The 21,993-nt window shown below is 38.8% G+C and overlaps 1 protein-coding gene across 1 annotated transcript; it reads left to right on the top strand.

Annotated features, from left to right (window-relative positions):
• Nucleotides 1-1,168: 1,168 nt before the first annotated feature.
• wdr91 (WD repeat domain 91) lies at nt 1,169-21,993 on the top strand. The gene is made up of 16 exons (XM_056238435.1): nt 1,169-1,251; nt 1,519-1,649; nt 1,883-2,062; nt 4,308-4,515; nt 5,423-5,505; nt 6,985-7,091; nt 7,620-7,782; nt 10,429-10,584; nt 11,311-11,489; nt 12,232-12,382; nt 12,494-12,588; nt 15,157-15,316; nt 15,402-15,510; nt 17,203-17,315; nt 18,195-18,392; nt 21,829-21,993. The coding sequence occupies exons 2-16, from the start codon at nt 1,527-1,529 to the stop codon at nt 21,991-21,993; spliced, it is 2,190 nt and encodes a 729-aa protein (XP_056094410.1). The 5' UTR covers nt 1,169-1,251; nt 1,519-1,526.

Genomic DNA, 21,993 nt, shown 5'->3' with positions numbered 1-21,993 from the left:
TTATCACAATATGCTAATTTTTTTAGAAGGACCTGTATTTGTGGCAATAGCCAACAATACATTGTATGGGTCAAAATTATCAATTGTTCTTTTATACCAAAAATCATTAGGATATTAAGTAAAGATCATGTTCCATGAAGATATTTTGTAAATTTCCTACCGTAAATATATAAAATATTTATTTTTGTGAGTGAAATCGCGAACATAAGGGTGATTTTCTCAATGTTTTGATTTTTTTTCCAAATAGTTGTATCTCGGGCAAATATTGTCCTATCCTAATAAACCATACATCAATGGAAAGCTTATTTATTTAGCTTTCAAGTGATGTATAAATCTCAATTTAAAAAAATTGACCCATGTGACTGGTTTTTTGGTCCAGGGTCACATATAAAGAATATTTTTCCACTAAAGAGCTTTTTGTGGAATGGAAAGGTTCAGTGGATGTTAAAGGTTTTTCATGGAACCACAGATGCCAATGAAGAACCTTTATTTTTAAGATCAACCGTTAATGTATTGTAACCTACTGTTAATGTGCAGTGTTTACCAATATATGGTAAATGTCCATGAGCATTTTCATTAGTATGTCATTGCACAGCCAACAGGAAACCAGATTCTCCTAATTGAATTCAGGACAAGTTAATATATAGTCTGTGTCACTGCACCTCCTCTTCCCATCGCTTAACCTGGTCGTGTTCGATTATTCAACCATGACAGTATAATGAGCGCCATGAAAACCAGACTCATAAAACCAACTAAAGGCGGCTCATATCTGCTGCTCATCTGTATTTGGTTAAACACCTCCAGGAGTGTGTGAACAGTGGTGAAAAGTGTGTTTTTTTAGTATGTTGTTGCTCTTTAATAGTTCAGGAGATATAATGGAGCTCATTGCTGTCTACAGGAGAAACAATTAAGATACTACAGATATTATAGGCTATATAATTATTTGTCTTGCAGAAAAATGACAATGAGAATTATTAACAAAAGGCTTGAGATTCACTCTGTTTTATGAGTTTATTACCTCCAAAGCGACTATGGAGGTCTAATGACACCTTACAATAGTGTAGATTGAAACATCTGTTACAATGTTACTAAGTGCACGTGATGGCAGTGTGAGCGCGCCCTCTGGCGGTGCGCGTGAACTGTGCGCTGTCAGCTGACGTCAGCTGGAGTCCATCACGTGACAATTACAATCACATGAGGAACAGAAGTTGAAAACAGGAAGACATCGAACTCGTATTTTAATCTAATCAGGTAAAGCTTTATTTGTCCTCATCGCTGTTTCTACTCAAAGCATTTGTATTTGTAATTATTCATGTATAAATGACAGTGTCGTAGGCCTATCTACAGGCGAAGTAAACAGATCATGCATCAACTCATTGTCTTTTGAGTCAAAATAAAGCACTAGTTTATTAGGACTCACCATTATTCTGAAACATTTTGTATGCAAAATAATCGTGCATGTAAAATGCCGTGTTTATGTATGACATGCATCACCTGCTGTGTTTGTGAATTGTACAGTATGTGAAATGGCCGCGGCGGTGGAGAGAACAGATGATCTGGTGCGAGAGTATCTGATCTATCGAGGTTTCAACAGCACACTCAAACATCTGGACTCAGAGATCAAATCAGACAAGGAGAAAGGCTTCAGAGTGAGTCTATGTGTTTATTCACCTCCTCCTGCATGCCTGGCTTATGCGGGTGCATGCACAAGTGTAGGACAGTATCATAACAGGACAATATAATATCTCTAACAGGCTTTTAATAAACATTAAATAAGTTTTATCACATCAAAAAGGTCAAACATGAGTATGCATGCATCAAATGTACATGTGTGTAATATATGTGATAGTGTAAATGTTGGTTTTGTTGATGTGTGCTCCAGGTTGATAAAATCATCGATCAGCTCCAGCATCTGATTCAGAACTATGATCTGGCGGGTCTGAAGGAGTACTGGGCGTATCTGGACCGCAGGCTCTTCTCCAGGCTGGAGGACATCTACAGACCCACCGTCAGCAAGCTGAGGACCAGCCTCTACCGCTTCTACGTCATACACAGCGTTCAGGTGCAGCACAAGCATATTTATATATCAGAACTTTTAAGTTCTTATTCTCCTCAGAGATCACTTAGATCATCATCTCTGCTAGTATTAAATATCCCAAAATCACGTTTGAAAACAAAAGGTGATAGGTCCTTTTCAGTCTATGCTCCAAAACTTTGGAATACACTACCTTTATCGATCAGAGCTTCTCCTACTTTAAATGTTTTTAAAGCATCAATTAAAACCTACCTTTTTTCTCAAGCTTATTAAATTGAAAAATTTGCTTAAAAATGCTTTTTGCATCTATGAAATACTACCGGGTTGCAGTTCTTGTGAGGTCGCTAGGTTTAACATTTGTACTTATTATAAAGATTCTATTTATTTATTTATTTTTTAGGTCTACGTTTTTTATATGCTCTACTTAAAGGTGCTCTATGTAACTTTTAGCGGCCTCTAGTGGTGATGTTTCAGATTGCAACCAAATTTTACAAGAGCGCTCGTGCTCAAACTCATAGACAATACCGTCTATTACGCAAATATCTCGGCAAATACTAGACGGATTTGGCGAGCACCGAGCTCGTTGGGACCATCTAGTCGAGCTGAAAAGAACCATATAAGTTCCATAGTTTTTGGTGGTGTTTTCGCAGAGATATTAGCAGAAAACCATCGGGCGCGCTGCAAAATTGCGGACGCCGGTGACGTCACGATCTCAAAAGAAAATCGCTCGTATCTCTGGAACGCAAAGACCCAGAGAGCTCAAATTCGGGGGAGGAGGTCCCAGGGGAACCCTTGCCCGAATGCTAGAGTGGCGGGCTCGGGGATGCCCCCTACCGGATCGCCGTTCGCTGGGACCCCCGATTTCGAACGGCTATAACTCGGGGAGCCGGGCGAGTTGGACCTCGGGGGTGGGCTCGTTCGAAAGGCCCCGTCCAGCACTACGAACTATTAGAGTCTTGGGAACATTGATCAAAGATTGACTGAGATATAAGCCGAAAAACGTGCGCCTTTAACCGGACGTAACTCCCTGACCGTCTTCAATAGACTGTATATAAGGAGAGAGGCTCGGGAGCGCGCGTGCACGTCACATCCGTTGGATTTCGCGGTAAATCCGACCCGGAGACTTCACATGGAAATAGGAATACTGGCCTTCAGAGGTAATAGCAAAACCCGACAAGTGGATCATTTTAATGTGTGATTACATCCCCTTCACACACAGGCAATAAAAAAAGGATTCATTTTAGAAGAAAAGTTCCATAGAGCACCTTTAACTGTATGTGTACTTTTGATGTATCTGTGAAGCACTTTGGTCAACATTCGTGTTGTTAAAAGGTGCTATAGAAATAAACTTTGACCTTGACAATACACCTCAGCCCAGGAACTCAACAACTGCATCAGAAAATGTATTTTTGCATGAAAGAAAATTAAAGGGGTGGTTCAGGATTTTGAACATCGGACCTCATTTCTAAGTTAGCCTGGGTGTTATTTATCAGTGGAGACAGTTTTCAAAACATTTCATCCAGTCCTTCCAGTTGCATAGTTCGCCGGTGCTAGGCTAGCGCGAGTCAACGGTATCTGCTAGCCTGCCATTAAAAACAGTTTTACCCACTCCACAGTTCACCAAAAGCAAATACATTATAACGCCAGACTATCGATGTAAATGTCTGTTGAGAGAATAATGTTAGAAATCAAACTATTGAATTAAATTTATTAAATGTATCAGTGATGAAATAATGAATTTAATATTCATTAATATATACTTAATATAAATAATAGTAAATTAAATAATAATAATTACATAATAAAAAGCAATATTATTTCAAGGTAGTACTAAATTAATTTAATTGATGGTAATCATTATATATAAATAATTATATATATTAAATATATACTTAATATAAATAATAAAAGCTATATTATTTCAATATTTAATATATAAATATATACTTAATATTATAAAACATAATAATACCATTAAATAATATATAAATATATACTTAATATTATAAAAGATAATAATACCATTAAATAATATATGAATATATACTTAATATTATAAAAGATAATAATACCATTAAATAATATATGAATATATACTTAATATTATAAAACATAATAATACCATTAAATAATATATGAATATATACTTAATGTAATTAATAATACAAAATACATAATAAAAATGTTAAATAATAATAAATAAAACAGGTTTGTTTCGGTGTCTGTCTGTAGTTGATGTTGTGAGACTCATCCTGTGTCTGCTGTGTCTCAGTCGAGGAATCCAGAGAAGACGCAGGAGTTTTTCCAGAAGCAGGCGCTGGAGCTGCAGGCTCAGCCGGAGTGGCGGGAATGGTTCGCTCTGCCGTTCATCTCCACCCCGGAACAGAATCCCGTCTTCTCTCCGTACTTCTCCCGCCAGTGGGCCGACACTTTCCTGGTGTCTCTGCACAACTTCCTCAGCGTTCTCTTCCAGTGCATGCATATCCAAACACTGCTGTTGCCCGGCAACCCATCGCTGCTCACTGTAACATCCGCCTATTATGGGATGGGGGAATTATGATGGTCCTTCAGCTGTTTAAATAGCCTTAAAGGATTAGTTCACTTTAAAAAAAACTTTTGCTGATAATTTACTCACGCCCATGTCATCCAAGATGTCCATGTCTTTCTATCTTCAGTCGAAAAGAAATTAAGGTTTTTGATGAAAACATTCCAGGATGTTTCTCCATATAATGGACTTCAATGGGGTCCAAACGGTTCAAGGTCCAAATGAGCAGCTTCAGCTTTCAGTGCAGCTTCAAAGGGCTTTAAACGATACCAGACGATGAATAAGGGTCTTATCTAGCGAAACGATCGGTCATTTAAAAAATAAATAAAAAAGTTTAAGTTTTATAAGCACAAATGCTCGCCTTGCTATGTTCTGTGAGACCTTTTCAACGTAATTGCGTATTACGTGACGTCACGAACGGGCATCACAGAACAGAGCAAGGCGAGCATTTGTGCTTATAAAACTTCAACTTTTTTATTTATTTTTTAAATGACCGATCGTTTCGCTAGGTAAGACCCTTATGAAGCCGCACTGAAACTGTCATTTGGACCTTGAACCGTTTGGACCCCATTGAAGTCCATTATATGGAGAAAAATCCTGGAATGTTTTCATCAAAAACCTTCATTTCTTTTCGACTGAAGAAAGAAAGACATGGACATCTTGGATGACATGGGGGTGAGTAAATTATCAGCAAAAGTTTTTTAAAAAGTGAACTAATCCTTTAATGTGGCTTTGATGCTTCGAAATTACATTGTGTACACATTTTGAATGTGCATTAATCACTGATATCATGCAGATCATATGTAATCATATATAATGTTAGTGCTCCTTAACAGCTTCACCTCTGCCTGCGCTCTTGAGCTTTGACAGTGAAGTGCAGAAACTCACGGGTCTTCAGGAGGAGAACGAGCAGTACCGACAGATGGTGAGATCTTCACTGTTTACTAGTTGAGCTGGTCAGTAATGCCTGATGCAACATGGTAGAGATGCCACTTCAGTGCTTAATATTGCACTAAAATATACATGGCTCAGCTCGAACATGTGCACTTACAATGGAAGAAGGCTTTGGGATTAGTTTTACGCCAAATGTATCACAGCGTGCGACACTGTTTTGCAAAAATGTAAAAACTTGTATAAAAAAATAAGCATTAATCAAAACTTATTTAAAATTACATTGCACAAAACTGAAACATGAATTCAAAATAATGTTTTCCTTTATTTTATTGCTGTTTTGTGCTCTCTCTCTCTTTTTGTGTACACTTATGATGTTTTATCACTTGCTTTTCTAAATGTTGTATGTGTTAGAATTTTATGTAAATGAGAAGGGTAAGTAGCGTCACTATTGGTCCATTAGTTCTAGATTGACGCCTCCTCAAGCCAGTCAATTACAGAAGAGAGTTTAAAGGGACAGTTCACCTTAAAGATGAAAGTAAAGTCCTAATTTATTCACCCTGGTGTTGATCTAATGCCGTACGCCCTTTTTGGACCACAAAAGGAGAATTTTGTCCCACTCGCGCTCCTCCGTAAAAGAAACACACAAGTTGTGATAAATCAACACGCAACATGAAATACAATACCTCGAAATCCCCAAAACGCGTTAACTTCTTGTTTCAACGAACACAACGGATATATAGAAAGTACATGGATTGTATGTCATGATGTGTTTTTTTTTATCAATCTTGATTTCTCACAATTTGTGTGTTTTTCTGGGCAAGTCGAAGTAAACTGCGGTGCTAATAGAGTCTCATGAACGTGCAGTCGAGCACAGACCAACGGCCAAGAGCAGGATTTCCCTGTAGTCAATAATTGTATCCCTTAAAACTCATCTTAGATCATTTAAAATTCTTCATGCCTTAAAATATCTTGAATGTAACTCGACACCCTTGCCTCATTTAGTATACGCGGTTCTATGAATATGCAAATTAGCCCCGCCTCCACTCACTCACTCAGCTCAGAGATCCACTGGTTGACGATCACACGTTGATCTGATTGGTTACAAGGTCGTTTGTGACGTCAGAAACACCAGCGATTTCAAACCGTGTTTTTGAGACGGTCTTTGGTTCACTGCAGTTTTAAGCAGAAAATACTCGAGTCTCGACTTATGAATTACACATGGTTAGTCTTAAAGCATATTAAAAACACCACATAAACAACATTAAAAGCTTGTTTTTCACCAAACAAATTTTTTCATAAACATTTTTAAAAAATTCTCCTTTTGAGGTCCAAAAAAGAATGGAAAAACAACACCAGGGTGAGTAAACTTTCATTTTAAGGTGAACTGTCCCTTTAAAGTTTTGATTCATGCTTATTATTTTTCGATCTGTTACTTTTAGTGGCCTATTAGAAGAGCAGTAATGTTGTTAAGATGCATCTGCCTGTAATCAAACATCTCCCTTCGTTCCAGTTATTTGCTCTTCAAGGAGAATCACGGCCAAAGAAAGACGAGGTGATGGTGCATCACAAACTCCCGCCGTACGTCCAGCACATGGACCGACTCGGCGACACTGAGCTGTGAGGAGACTGTAGCACTGAAATCATCCAGTTTGTTCACGCTGGGTGTTTTTATCCAACCATTTCACATTATATCAATGTTTACAAGCATGAACTGAAAATAATGAGACTGACGAGCGTTTGACTAGTGAATAAACATTCACTTGAAACGTAACTTCCTCACAATAGTCTTGATTGTGTCTGTGATCATTTCTGTACATCACTGTGATAATACGGGGTATGTTTGAGTTGGCGAAAAAATCATGTAAAAAGAATATGAAATCAAAACCATTTTTGATACATGTGAAGCACACAGAACGGATCTGCACAAATATCAACGAGGTGTAAAGGTTTCTGTTCCTGCAAGCTCTTTGTGAAGATTAAATCTTTTTAAACTACGATTCTTGACAAAAAGCCTCTTTGTCTAAAGTTAAAAGGCATTCAAACTGGAAAAGGGAAAACTGAGGAAGGGAAGTGAGCGGGAAAATCAGGTAGTGTGAAGTGTGTGTGTTTTCAGAAACGTGAGCGATGTTTCATCTGTTTTCTCAGTGATCTCGTGTACAGTCAGAGGAACGTGAACATGACCACGCCGTCCAGAAACTTCTTCTCCACGTTCCTCCCTCAGGCCAGACGGGCTCCTGGGAAAACGGCCCCGGGGTCTTCGCCCACACAGGCCTCGCTGGGCCGGAAAGACTCTCCCGCCGGAGTGCAGGTACATCCAGCGTTATTACAACATCATTAAGATACTATTAAAGGGATAGTTCACCCAAAAAAAAAAAAAAAAAAATAGCCAATGATTTACTCACCCTCAAGTCTTCCTAGGTGTATATGACTTTCTTCTTTCAGACAAAAACTATCAGAGTTATATTAAGAAATGTCCTGGCTCTTCCAAGCTTTATAATGGCAGTGAATGGTTGTTTCTGTTTTGAAGTCCATAAAAGTGCATCTATCCATGATAAAAGTGCATCTGTCCATCATAAAAGTGCATCTATCCATCATAAAAGTGCATCTATCCATGATAAAAGTGCATCTATCCATGATAAAAGTGCATCTATCCATCATAAAAGTGCATCTATCCATCATAAAAGTGCATCTATCCATGATAAAAGTGCATCTATCCATGATAAAAGTGCATCTATCCATCATAAAAGTGCATCTATCCATCATAAAAGTGCATCTGTCCATCATAAAAGTGCATCTATCCATCATAAAAGTGCATCTATCCATGATAAAAGTGCATCTGTCCATCATAAAAGTGCATCTATCCATGATAAAAGTGCATCTGTCCATGATAAAAGGGCATCTGTCCATGATAAAAGTGCATCTATCCATGATAAAAGTGCATCTGTCCATCATAAAAGTGCATCTGTCCATGATAAAAGGGCATCTGTCCATCATAAAAGTGCATCTGTCCATCATAAAAGTGCATCTGTCCATGATAAAAGGGCATCTGTCCATCATAAAAGTGCATCTATCCATCATAAAAGTGCATCTGTCCATCATAAAAGGGCATCTGTCCATGATAAAAGTGCATCTATCCACGATAAAAGTGCATCTATCCATCATAAAAGTGCATCTGTCCATGATAAAAGGGCATCTGTCCATGATAAAAGGGCATCTGTCCATCATAAAAGTGCTTCTGTCTAGGGCTGTAGTCAAGACCACCTTTGTCGAGTCCAAGACAAGTCCAAGACCAGGACTAGTCGAATCCAAGTCAAGACCGAGTCCAGGACAGGAAAAAGGTCTTGACATTATGACATTAAATGACAATCATTTTGGGTTATTATTTGTTGATCTAAAAGCACAAACAGTGTCACAACACCCAGGATTTTTAAGTATAGACATTCCCTTTGATATCATATAATCTTAATCTAAAGAAAAAAGAATGATGACATATGGTGATAACTCATAATAGCAGTGTTAGAACTGATACAAACACCAACCCACTACTATTACCACTGCTAGGCACTAGTAGCCTACTGGGCATTTGAGCAACTAAATGACAATATAGCTTCACTCCAGTAAAATATATCTGTGGTAATTTCTTCACGTTAAACCGAACTTTTATTTTGACGGGTTTCTGAGTGTATCTGACGATGAAATGCTGAAGATAAACGTGTACTTGAGTATGTGTAGTACATGAACCTGCGGCACTCATTTGCAGAGACTCGCTGAACAATCAGATTTGATAGCAGTCTTTAATATTCACAGTCACTAGTCCATATAGCAATTTCATATTATGATCGGCAGTGAATAGACAGATCTGTTATTTCAGCTATGCGCCGGTATTGCAGTAGCAAATAGTAGAAAAGAAATCACACACGCGCAGGTCGTACTTGTGAATGACTGGCACTACAATCTGCAGTAATCTGTGGAGGTTTCTGCGGGTGCATACTACAATAATACGTTACTGGGAACATAAAAAAGACACCTGGACTCGGTCGAGACCAAAAGCCATATTTGGCAAGACCAGTGGCCGAGTCCGAAAACCAGCGAGTCCGAGACCATAGAAAAACGAGACCGGACTCGAGTACTACAGCCCTGCATCTATCCATCATAAAAGTGCATCCATCCATGATAAAAGTGCATCTATCCATGATAAAAGTGCATCTATCCATCATAAAAGTGCATCTATCCATCATAAAAGTGCATCTATCCATGATAAAAGTGCATCTGTCCATCACAAAAGTGCATCTATCCATCATAAAAGTGCATCTATCCATGATAAAAGTGCATCTATCATCATAAAAGTGCATCTATCCATGATAAAAGTGCATCTATCCATCATAAAAGTGCATCTATCCATGATAAAAGTGCATCTATCCATCATAAAAGTGCATCTATCCATGATAAAAGTGCATCTATCCATGATAAAAGTGCATCTATCCATCATAAAAGTGCATCTATCCATCATAAAAGTGCATCTATCCATCATAAAAGTGCATCTATCCATCATAAAAGTGCATCTATCCATGATAAAAGTGCATCTGTCCATCATAAGTGCATCTGTCCATCATAAAAGTGCATCTATCCATGATAAAAGTGCATCTGTTCATCATAAGTGCATCTGTCCATCATAAGTGCATCTGTCCATCCTAAAAGTGCATCTAAAGCATAAAGCTTGGAAGAGCCAGGACATTTTTTAATATAACTCTGATAGTTTTCGTCTGAAAGAAGAAAGTCATATACACCTAGGAAGACTTGAGGGTGAATGTATTGCAAATGTATTGCCCATTGTTAGTTTAAGTTAGTTAATGCATTAACTAATGGGACCTTATTGTATAAGTGTTACAAACGTTGCTTTATCAACTTGATGTCTTTCTGCTAATCTGAAGGTCTTTCTCTCTGTGATTCTCAGTCTGTGAAAGCGAAAGACCCGCCCGGCGCGAAGGACTTGAAGACGGCCACTGTTTCCGCGGTGACGGTGGATTTGGCCACGGGTCATCCCCGAACGAGAAGAGTGCATGACCACGAGAAAGAGAGAAAAGAGCTGCTGTCCAAACCCTCAGCGCAGGTCCGAGAAACGAAGCCCTCTCTGCTCATGTTCGGTGTTTTCTGCGGTTTGCTCCTCGCGTGGCGGCGGCACTACAGTAGCCAAACACTCATCCAAGGGATTCGGTCCGGGACGTACTTTTCCCATTCGCTTTCTCCGTGGGGATTTTAAAAGTTCCATGAACCGAACCAACCAGAAGAATCACATTAACTTTATAATATAAAGATTTCTGATAACACTTTACAATACGATTCCATTTGTTAACATTAGTTTAACATTAACTAAGATTAATGTTAAAGGTGCAGTGTGTAGATTTTAGCGGCATCTAGTGGTTCGGTAGGATCTGCGGCTTCTCTTTCAAGGTAGTGACGAAACGCGCGCTGTGTGTTCGCTGTCGGCTACGGTAGAAACATGACGTCACAATAGGTCGACCGTCATAGAAGGGGGTGCCCGCGGTTATGTAGATATAAATGTCTCATTCAAAGGTAATAAAAACATAACGGTTCATTGAGTAAGCTCTTTATACACCACTGAACACATAGTTATGGATCTTATATTGCATTTCTGTCAATTGATCCTCAGAAATATTACACATTGCACCTTTAAAGTATTTTTCATTCTGAAAACATGTTAACTAATGTTAAACCCATCCTGGGTTTGCTATTATTTCAATTTGGATATTAAATTAAGTTAAAATCATACTGACTACATCATGCATTTTTCCGTGTGTATTTTTGATTTCCACAGAGTTCGGAGAAGAAAAACGATTCGGATCCAGACACTCAAACCGAAGCTCTTCCTGATCAAACGGACTCCACCAATCAGACGCGAGTCTGTGAAGTGGGCGGAGCTGGAGCGGAGCAGCCCTTTATTAAGCTGAGTCAGGAAGAGTATGGAGAACATCACTCATCCATCATGCACTGCAGGTGTGTGTGGCCAGGAGACATCAAATGGGTCGCATTATGGTTTATTAGTAATGTTGCCGTTTGAGCATGAAAAATCTCTCCAAAGTTATTCTCTATATCAGTGTCACTGTTTCTGAACTCCCTGAAACGAGTTTCTTCCGGGAACGAACACGTCACAATATTCCTCATTATAATAATTCATGCGCAGAATAAAGGGGCGGGGCCTGGTTGAGTTAGTTAGTAGTGTGTTAAACTGGTGGTTATGGTAAGGGGCGGGACATTTCCCAAACACACTCGAAGCGCTCGACCAATCACAGCACACTGATCCAGCCGACCAATCAGAGCACAGTGTGCTTTTCAGAAGGAGGGGCTTCATAGAGACAGGAAGTAAACAGAGCGTTACTGCCAGACTGGGAAGAGAGGAGCCGCAACAATGGAGAATATGAGGAAAATAATCAACATTCAAGCTGGAAAACCTGTTCTAGTAGAGACTAAAACACAATCAAGACTTTGGAAACGGTCTCCTTTTAAAAACAGTCATAATTTCCTGTCTAATAATCATCATCTTCCTCTGACACTTATTATATTACACTTGGCTGTAGGATTGCTGTATGTAAATGAGCTCTGTTGTGATTGGCTAATCTCTGCATACGGTTTCGAACTCTGAATTGGTGCTGATATGTTAATGAGCTTATGGGCGTTTCTGTGTTTTAGTTTCACTATGTGAGCTTTTATCAGCATCAGTTGTGTGTTTGTGTTTTAGGGTGGACTGCTCGGGCAGAAAAGTGGCCAGTCTGGATGTGGACGGGGTGGTGAAGGTTTGGGCCTTCAATCCCATCATGCAAACCAAAGCCACTATCATGTCCAAGTCTCCGCTTCTCTCTCTGGAGTGGGCGGCCAAACCTGACCGACTGGTAAATAACATCACGGTTCATGAATATACCCAGAGAAATAGATTCAGATGGCATATACATGAACAGTATTTGGTTGGTTTGATTGGTTTATGTGGTGTTTTACTCTCGCAGCTGTTGCTCGGCAGTGGCGTCGGCACGGTCAAGCTTTACGACACCGACGCCAAGAAGAGTTTGTACGAGATGTCAATAGACACGGTCCACCCGCGGTGAGTCCTCACAGATCACTAGTGTTGGGCTTTGACACAAATTTCAAAGTAAATCAATCTCTCTCAACTAATGCGGTGAACCCTGTCAGTACATTACTAAAGGTTGAAATTAACAGCTGATTTGTGTACAATCATTTAAATTGCACATATCTACGGTGGCCGTGAACTTTTGTAGTGCGTTTCTGTATGTGGTTGTTGTGAGTATTTGGAGCACACGTGTGTTGTGAAACTGATGAAGATGTTTTCTTAACCCCTTAAGTGTCACCGGCCCACCGGTGGGCCCAAATCCATTATATTTTTAAAACAGTAATATCCTATACTAAACCTAAACTAATCTTGACAAACTATATATCATTTGAAAGCTTACAATCTCTAGTTTCCATATTTGATGATTGATTTTCAAAATAAATTACAGAGGAGCCGTAATTTATCAATTTGCAACAAGAATATTTTCATACTGCTAAGGCGTGTTTAGACCTTTATTTTGAAATAGTGATGAACATGAAAAAACATGAAAGAAGGATCGAAACCTCAGTTTGTTTTCATGCCAAGAGTTCAAAAGATAGCATCCATTCAATTATTTTAGAAAAAAAAGGTCTGAATTTGTTTTTAAATATAAAGAAAAAAATGATAGATTCACCATTTGTGGCAGGAAGCTATAACGTACATGCGTGTTCTTTTTGCGTTTCTTAGAGGTTGAATTCATATCAAAATCTGCCAAACTTCTCGAATTACTTCTGAATAGGATGTCTACTTCATAAATTGTATGAAAATTGGGAAAATAATGGTTCAAATCACTCAAAACACATATGGAAATGGAGGCGCCCTTATATGGGCAGTAATGGAGTCTGGTTGTCATCTAGTGAAAAAGTTTGGTACTGCGCCCAAACAAAATCTTACTGAAAGCTCATTTTTTGAGATATCAACCTAAAATTTGAAACACAACTTGTTCAGATTTTCGGCTTTGATTTTTTTGCAGTTTTAGAGTCGCCAAGGTTTTGAAAATATATATTTTATATAAAATATGAATAATTAAATTTTTTACATTGTACATTTCCATAAACTCAAACTTCTATAACTTTTTTTCTGTTTCACTTTCCTAATTTATTTCACTTCTACAAAAATCTGCCAAATGTCTTCTTTAAAACAAGACCAATCTTACATCTATATTCCAAAGCATTCTTAAATTACAACCATTTAAGTTCGAAATGTGCATTTTCATGTATATTCAAAAAAAGGGGGGTGACACTTAATTGCGGGTGTTTTTCTATTTGCTTGTGTTTTCTTAATTTACCGTGCGTTGAGCTCTCTCAGCCACTGTACATATGGCTGTTTAAATAAAATAACTTTTTAATAATAACTTATGTTATTACTCCAGTTTGTTTTTTAAAACATTTTAAATGGTGGCTGTCATAACGTACTTGACGGATGTTATTCAAACATACATTAATATTGGATAGGGATGCCACCATATCGGTATCGGCCGATATATGTTCATTTTTAATATTATCGGGCCGATAAGAAAATTTGGCCGATATGTTTAAGCCGATAAATTATGTATTGTTTCCTTTAGTTGAGACACTTCAGATGTGCACTGTTCAACATGATGGTTTTAAATTGCTTGAAATATGATTGGAATCACTTCAAAAAAGGAAAATACAATTGAGTGCAACATGTGCAGGCTACATAAAATTATAATGAGAACATGATTATAATTGTGTGCTTGAGACGTGGATTTTAATAGTGAGACTTTTGTTTTTGTAATCAGGCTCTCAAAAATTATATACAATTTGGATTTAGATTTATCGGCCAATATATATCGGTTATCGGCTTTTAAATATAAAGGATTGGTTATCGTATCGGGCAAAATTTTGTTATCGGTGCATCCCTAATATTGAAGAACAGGTTAAGTAAAAATATAATAAATATGCAATATAGTGCATATATTGATCAAAATGCTGCTCTCTAGAGTTATTTTTCTAGCTAACGAATGAGTTTATGGTATTTGAATGTCTTTCATGTTGTTCATAAGCTGTTTTATTGACGTATCTCCGTGGTTGAAACACTGATTGATCGATTACATGAGACATGATTCATTTCAATCAGTTGCTCTGTTTCTTTAAACATTCCTTCTGATGTTAATTCATGTTTATTTGATGCTACAACTAGTAGTAAGGCAGATGAGATGATCGGTTCAGGTGCCGCTTGAACTGAGACTAAACCAAATTTTTGCTTGATTTTTATTATAGGATTGACAGAATTTGAAAGCTGAGACTTTCTTATATATCAAAAGTATCAAAGCTCATTACATGTCATTGGATTGGAGGCATAAACAAATAATGTTTAGTTTAGTTAACTGAAAACAGCCTAGACTAAAAGATCAAATCTTGGGATTTAAGAATCGATATCGGTTTGATATTTTCAACCCAGCCCTACAGATTACCCATAATGCACCAATATATAAATCTCAATTTCTACATGCATCTTATTGATAAGCCATTGTTGCATACTCTTTCACATACCCTTTTTCTAAAGTAGTCCACTCAGACCGTATTCGTGTGTGTTCAGGATCCTGTCGCTGGCCTGCAGTCCCAGCGGCACGTCGTTCGTTTGCTCCGCGGCGGCTCAAGCTGCCAATTCTGCAGTCGCGACGGAGAGCGACACACGAGGATCCGGTCCCGTATCCGGACATCTGCTGCTGTGGGACACCAAAACGGTCAAGCAGCAGGTACTGACGCCAAACGTCACCAACACAGAAATGTAACGACTGCACACTGGCGTACTGACGTTTATCTGGTTGTTATTGTGTTCAGCTGCAGTTTTCGCTGGAGCCGGGACCGGTCGCCATAAACTGCACGGCGTTTAACCACAACGGAAACCTGCTGGTGACCGGAGCGGCGGACGGGATCATACGACTGTTCGGTAGTGCTTTATTTTCCAATCAGCTACACAGTAATAAACAGGAAAATAACAGTGTCGATGTTGCAAAATTCATCAATTGTGAAACAAATTCAATCTCAACTATAATGCTGCATTCACACCGGACGTGAATAGCGCGTCAAATTTGCGCCTGCCGCGTCTAGTTATACGCTTGACCACTTTGTGTTAATTCGCGTGTCAATGGCGAAATTGACGCGCGTAAAAAAAAAAAAGTTTGAAGTGAAATTTACGCGCGTCAGAGGCGAAATCCGGAGGCGAAAGTTTCGAAACCCCTTGGCGGCCATCTTTTTAGATGTTTATCGAGCATTAGCATTAGCATTAATCGAGAGAGTCACCGCTCGTATATGCTCTGGAGAGCAGAAACAGCTGCGTAGGGGACATCGTCGCTGTACTCGGGTCCACCAGACCCTCCGGAGGGTTTCAGGAGTTTCCCCATTTGCTCCAGGAGCTAGGTTTGGTGGACCTAACGGTGAGGACGTATAAGGCCTCGGCCTCGAGTGGTCTATGCCTGTCGAGCCCGCGCTCTACAGCCCAGCGCGAGGTTCACCCTCGCCCGCACACACCTAATCTGTCATTTATTTTTGTTTTGATAATAAATGGAGCCAGCCTCCAAAAGTGAAACCTGTCCTGTGATTTAAAAAAAAGTTTTTATACACTAAATTCTGTTTGTTGTCTTTACATTAGAATAATAATGTTTCATATAATCTAGAATAGATATGGAATAAATAGCATTCAATACAAAATGAGTATCTCTCTTTTATTGAAATCAAGTTTTTATGTGAAAGATTTGCTTTGCACACCAAGCATTTTAGTCATATTACAAAATAATTTATTGAGGCCAAACATAAAATAACATTATAAACTGTCACTTCACCACGTGACAGCAGCAAGCAGGCTCCTGATTGGTTAACGCGGCGCGAATTGACGCAGAAGTTCAGATTTTTCAATTCGGGCGGCAGACGCGAATTCGCGTCAAACGCGAGAATGCACAAAAAGCACCATTCGCGCATTTTGTGCGCGTTACGCGCCAGACGCTCAATTTGCGCGAATTTGACGCGCGAATGAGGCGTATTCGCGTCTACCGCGCCGCAGGAATTTTTTACTCGCGTAACCCGTCTTTGCATTGACTTAACATTGAAATAACTCGCGCCTGACGCGCTATTCGCGTCCGGTGTGAACGCAGCATAAGGCTGCTCTACATTATTTAGTTCAATTCAGTTTAGTTCAATAACTTTGTCGATGTTGCAAAGTTAGTGATACTTTAGTCAGTCCTGGTGCCATTAAATCGATAATATTGCTGAATATCAATTGTCTTCTAAACTCCAAGTGTCAGGTTTGTTATGTTTGTATATCATTGATTCCCTGTGTTCAGTTCCTGCTTCAATTGTTTCCCATTTCCCGCTTCTTTTCTGTTTCCTAGGTTTATGCACTAGTTTGTTGTCATGGTTCTGATTGATTTGCGCACCTGCTTCTTGTTCAGTTGGTTATCCCCAGTGTATTTAAGCCCTCTGTTCCCTGTCCAGTATTGTCTTTGCCTTTTTGTGCAAAGCTGTTGCGTTTTTGCCCTTTGGCTGCAATGACTCCGCCTCTTCTGCTACTCATCTTCCTTCCTCGCCTGCATCTTGACACCAAATGGCTCTCATTTAATTCACTTGTTGAAATGTTTCTCTGCAGACATGCAGCGCTACGAGAGCGCGTTGAGCTGGAAGGCTCATGATGGGGAAGTGTACAGCGTGGAGTTCAGCTACGACGAGAACACGGTCTTCAGTATCGGAGAGGACGGGAAGGTGATGGGAACCTGTGTTTATACTTCATGAATGTCGTTAACACTGATGATGACTTTGAGCCACACACACACTGACGTTTTAATGCAGGGTTTCCCAAACAGAGGTTTGTAAGTTAATTAAAAGCTAGTAATTATATTGAATGTCAAATTAAAATAAATTAATGGGGCTGCACGAATATAGCTTACCAATTACCAATTTTAACAAACAACTATTGGCCGATTCCGATATTCGTCACTTGAACACTTATTTGTACTGTCATAAAAAAAAAAAAAACTGTTTTAATCATGTTTTAAATTAGCAAAGTTAAAAAATGCATGAATTTAAGGTATATTAGCAAGTTTGTTGCTGCAATCTAATAATTTTCATTGAACATGGATTGGATTCATTTAACATTCAGGTTATTTTTGCTATCAAATATTTCTGATTAACGTTACCTCATATTTTACATTATTATAGAACTTTTCATATTCCCTTAATAAATAGAAAGACATAATACAACACACAAAGTTAATTAAGAAACGATTGGTTTGCTATACTGGCTTTTTTCATGCTATATCAGCGATCGGTGATATAAAACGGCGACCGATACATCAGTGCATCTCTATTTAAAATCTCAGGGGAACTTAAAATAAAAAATTTCATGAACCCGTTGTGAAATCTAAATAATGTTTAGCCTTCACATGATAGGATTATGCCTATGAAAAATCAACAAACAATGATAAATGTGACCGCACCTTTAGAATTTGATTCATTTCAGTGAATCAGTTCAAAGCTCCGATTCAACAATTTATTAATTTCTGTTTAGACGCCAACAATTAAAACTTGCTCATGTTCATCTGGGATGGTTGTATGTAAACATCATGTTGTGTTTGTTGTCAGTTTGTTCAGTGGAATATCCACCGCTGTGGCGTGAAGCAGTCGGAGTACTCGCTATCCCAGGATGCCGTGGGGCCGTTTGTGCTGTCGGGTTACAGCGGATATAAACAGGTTCAGGTTCCACACGGTCGTCTCTTCGCTTTCGACTCTGAGGGGCAACACGTTCTCACCTGCGCCAGTAACGGAGGAAACATCTACCGGGTAAACACACACTCACCAACCGCTCTTAGATGAGCTCCGTTCATTGAGGAATTGGTTCCGTTTCGTTACCTGTATCTTTTTTTATTTTTTATTCAATAAGAAACAAAAATTTACAGACCAAAATCTACAGAAACTCTACATGCTTATACATTCATCCTCACATTCATACCCCAAAACATACACGAGAAAAGAAAAGAAAAAAAAAACTTTTTTTTTTTAACACTTTACAAAATATATTACAACAGAAGAATAAATATGATATGAAAAAGATAGGAAAAACTACACGATTTCATATAGTTATAAAACACATATAATATTATTCCACTTTTTATTATATTCATCCAATTTATTTTTGCTTTCTGCTATTATCTTTTCTAAAAGAAGATGAGATCTTATAACATTCTTAAAGTGACCTAAACACAAGCTTGATGATGTTTTTGTTTTAAAAATAAACATTTTCCCTATTAATAAAATGGTATTTAACACAAGGAAACTTCCTGTAAAATGACCAAATACAATAGTTTGTGGTGTTATGATCGTTACCTGTATCTTTTTAGCCGTTTCTGTCATTATCAATTAGGGCTGGTCATTTTTTCAATAGGGCTTGGGTGCCGCGTTGCATTCTGGGACATGCCCGCTATGTTGACAGCTTCGCGAATGTAAAGATACAGCAAGTCGAACGAGGAGAAGCAGCAGAGTTGGGAGAAAGAAAAGAAAAAAAGATGTTATATAGGGAAGCCAGGGACCGGTATGTGGACAAAATCGGCACTTTTAACGGTTTGGATCCATGTGAAATATCCAACAAACAGTGGGAGCACAGTAACTTAATCCGAACAAAGGTAAACTGCGCTCCAACTAGCTGCTAGTTTAGTAACAGTTAGTGCTAACAAACATTCACACATGTAACGTACTTTTAACTATGTGTTTCAAAAGTGTAGTTACTGTAGTAGCTGTTTTAAGCAAAACTTAAGTTAGTAAGCAAAACGATGCTTAGGGCAAGGGGATAGCAACAGGACAACAGTACAGAGACTGACAGGTCCGATGGAAGGGCTAATGTTAATGTTACGAGAGTATTAAAATATGGGATATTTTAGAGGAAAATACTAAAACGGGAAGACAGCGGGAAAAGAGCTCAAATACATGAGAAACCCGGAAAAAACGGGAGGGTTGACAGCTAACGTTACTAACTACAGTTTTGAAACACATAGTTAAAAGTACATGTGTGAATGATTGTTAGCACTAACGGTTACTAAACTAGCAGCTAGGTGGAGCGCATCTTAAAGTTACCTTTGTCCGGATTACTATGTTCCCACTGTTTGCCGACTCTTTGTTGGAAATTTCACATGGATCCAAACCGTTAAAAGTGCCGATTTTGTCCACATACCGGTCCCTGGCTTCCCTATTTAACGTATCCCGGTAAATTCCACATCCTTTTAGGAATTTTAACATCTTTTTTTCTTTTCTTTCACCCAACTCTGCTGCTTCTCCTCGTTCGACTTGCTGTATGTTTACATTCGCGAAGCTGTCAACATGGCGGCCACGCCAAGTAATGACGTCATGACGCCCAAGCACTATTAAAGGGGCATTATGCAGAAATCCCGTTTTTGTCAAACAGCGACCCCTAGAGTTACTGTGGAGTACTTGAATTTAATGTTACTGTCGTAAATACCACTCACTCAGAGCTTGACATGCCCTGTTACATAGTATACAATAGTACATTGTGTTTAATTTGTCGTTTAATGAGATATAATATATGTTGTTAGTGGTGAGAATTTTCACGTGATTAAATACATAGATCCGACAATTTTAATGGTCCAGAGGCAGAACTTTTGCCAAGTGTGTCAGAGGTTCTGGGTTCTAATCAGTAGTAGTATAGTTTATTTTCCTCATCAAAACCGATTGTTTATTAGTGGTTGTATTTCAAGCAGGGACATGTTTTTTGTGCATTAGATTTTGCGATTTCACCATTACAAAATATAGAGAGTCTCTCAGTCCCCGCAACGGATTCAGGCGCGCGTCAGAACAGAACACTGTAACTTATCTGCACCACTGATCGCAGAGGCAACGAGCACTTTGGTCACTTGATTTCAAAACTAACACATTTCAGATCGCCTCTTATTTAACAAACGAACGAAATGAATGCTCTACTAGAGTTACCTGGAGATGTTTTATTTGTTTGTAATGGTAACGTTACATCCGTGCCGCGAGAAGTTTCAATGGGGACATAACACACCCGCAAATTATGCCTATGCTCGTGTCCGACTCCTCGCTCGGTCAGTCTGCCGTTTCCTCTTTCTCTGTTCCTCCGACAATGCTTTCCTAGCTTTCTGCATCTTATATGCCGGCTCAGCCATGACGATAGTGTGACAAACTCCATCCATCTATACCTTGTTCCTGTGTGTATGTGTGCAGTTGCCGTAAAGGAATATGTTACATCGCGAGAGCTGATATCACGCGATACTTCCTGACGCGGCCCGCCGCACCGAAGTTGCAAGTGAGATTTTTTCGCTCACAGGCACCAGGGGGGGTCGAGACGCCCACCATTCAACCCGAAAGAAGTTATATAACCATTTCAATAACTCTGAAGCTGTTCAGTTAAGCTAAAAAAGCTGCATAGTGTCCCTTTAATAGTTTTTTTTAAACATGGTCGATTTGATGTTGATTCCCAAAAGCCAAGTTTCCCGCTTGTAATTATGACTTTGTGGTGCCGTTCACGTGAGTCCAACTCAACTAAATACGATCTTTCTGACATGACTTGGACGCACCATTAAATCTGATTAACTTGAATCTTATTACTTCTCCATCTCCACTAGATGACACCCTCTTATTTACCATGTGCGATTCAGTGCTGAAAGGGGTTAGTTCAACCAGAAATGACAATTAGGAGTAATTATGTCATTAATTTCTGTCGTTCCAAACCTGTAAGATCTTAGGAACACAAATTAAGATATTTTAATGAAATCTGAGAGCTTTACAGCTAATGTTTTAAGATTTTATTAAAATAGTAAAGTAAAATAACCGGATCCTTTTTGAACAAGGCATGTGACTGCTCAGGCTATCATTTCCCATTAAAATCAGTTTGAAATAGAGAGGTGGGTTGTTTTAATGAATGTGTACCTGAAATAAAAAGAGTTTAATATACACTTCTGTGGCTCTTAATGTCTTTGGATTAATTCACCATTTGTAAACTGATGTATAGTATGAATAGTATTTGAATTGAATCTATATCCATTGAATCTGATCGAATCGACACATCTGTACCGAATCAGTAGCATTGATATAGTATTATTTTACCTTCCTTGTAAAATAAAAAAATTATAGTTTTTATTCATATTTTGAATTTTTGTTTAATTCGTTTTCATCTTAATTTGAAAGTTTTAGTAATTAAATCTAGTAAATCGAACCTAATAGGCCTGTCTTCTCTCCTCTCGTCTAGTTAAGCAAGGCGGACGTGGGTCTCGAAAGCGTCTTGTCTCTCGGTGGTCATAAAGCGCCCGTCGTGACGGTGGATTGGTGCTCAGCGATGGACTGTGGCACGTGCCTCACCGCGTCTATGGACGGCAAGATCAAACTCAACACGCTTCTCGCTCAGAAACCCTGA

Source organism: Rhinichthys klamathensis, unplaced genomic scaffold (assembly GCF_029890125.1).
Source record: "Rhinichthys klamathensis goyatoka isolate OS25496 unplaced genomic scaffold, OSU_Roscu_1.1 h1tg000523l_1, whole genome shotgun sequence".
NCBI lineage: Eukaryota > Metazoa > Chordata > Actinopteri > Cypriniformes > Leuciscidae > Rhinichthys > Rhinichthys klamathensis.
This window is presented reverse-complemented; position numbering and strand designations above follow the sequence as displayed.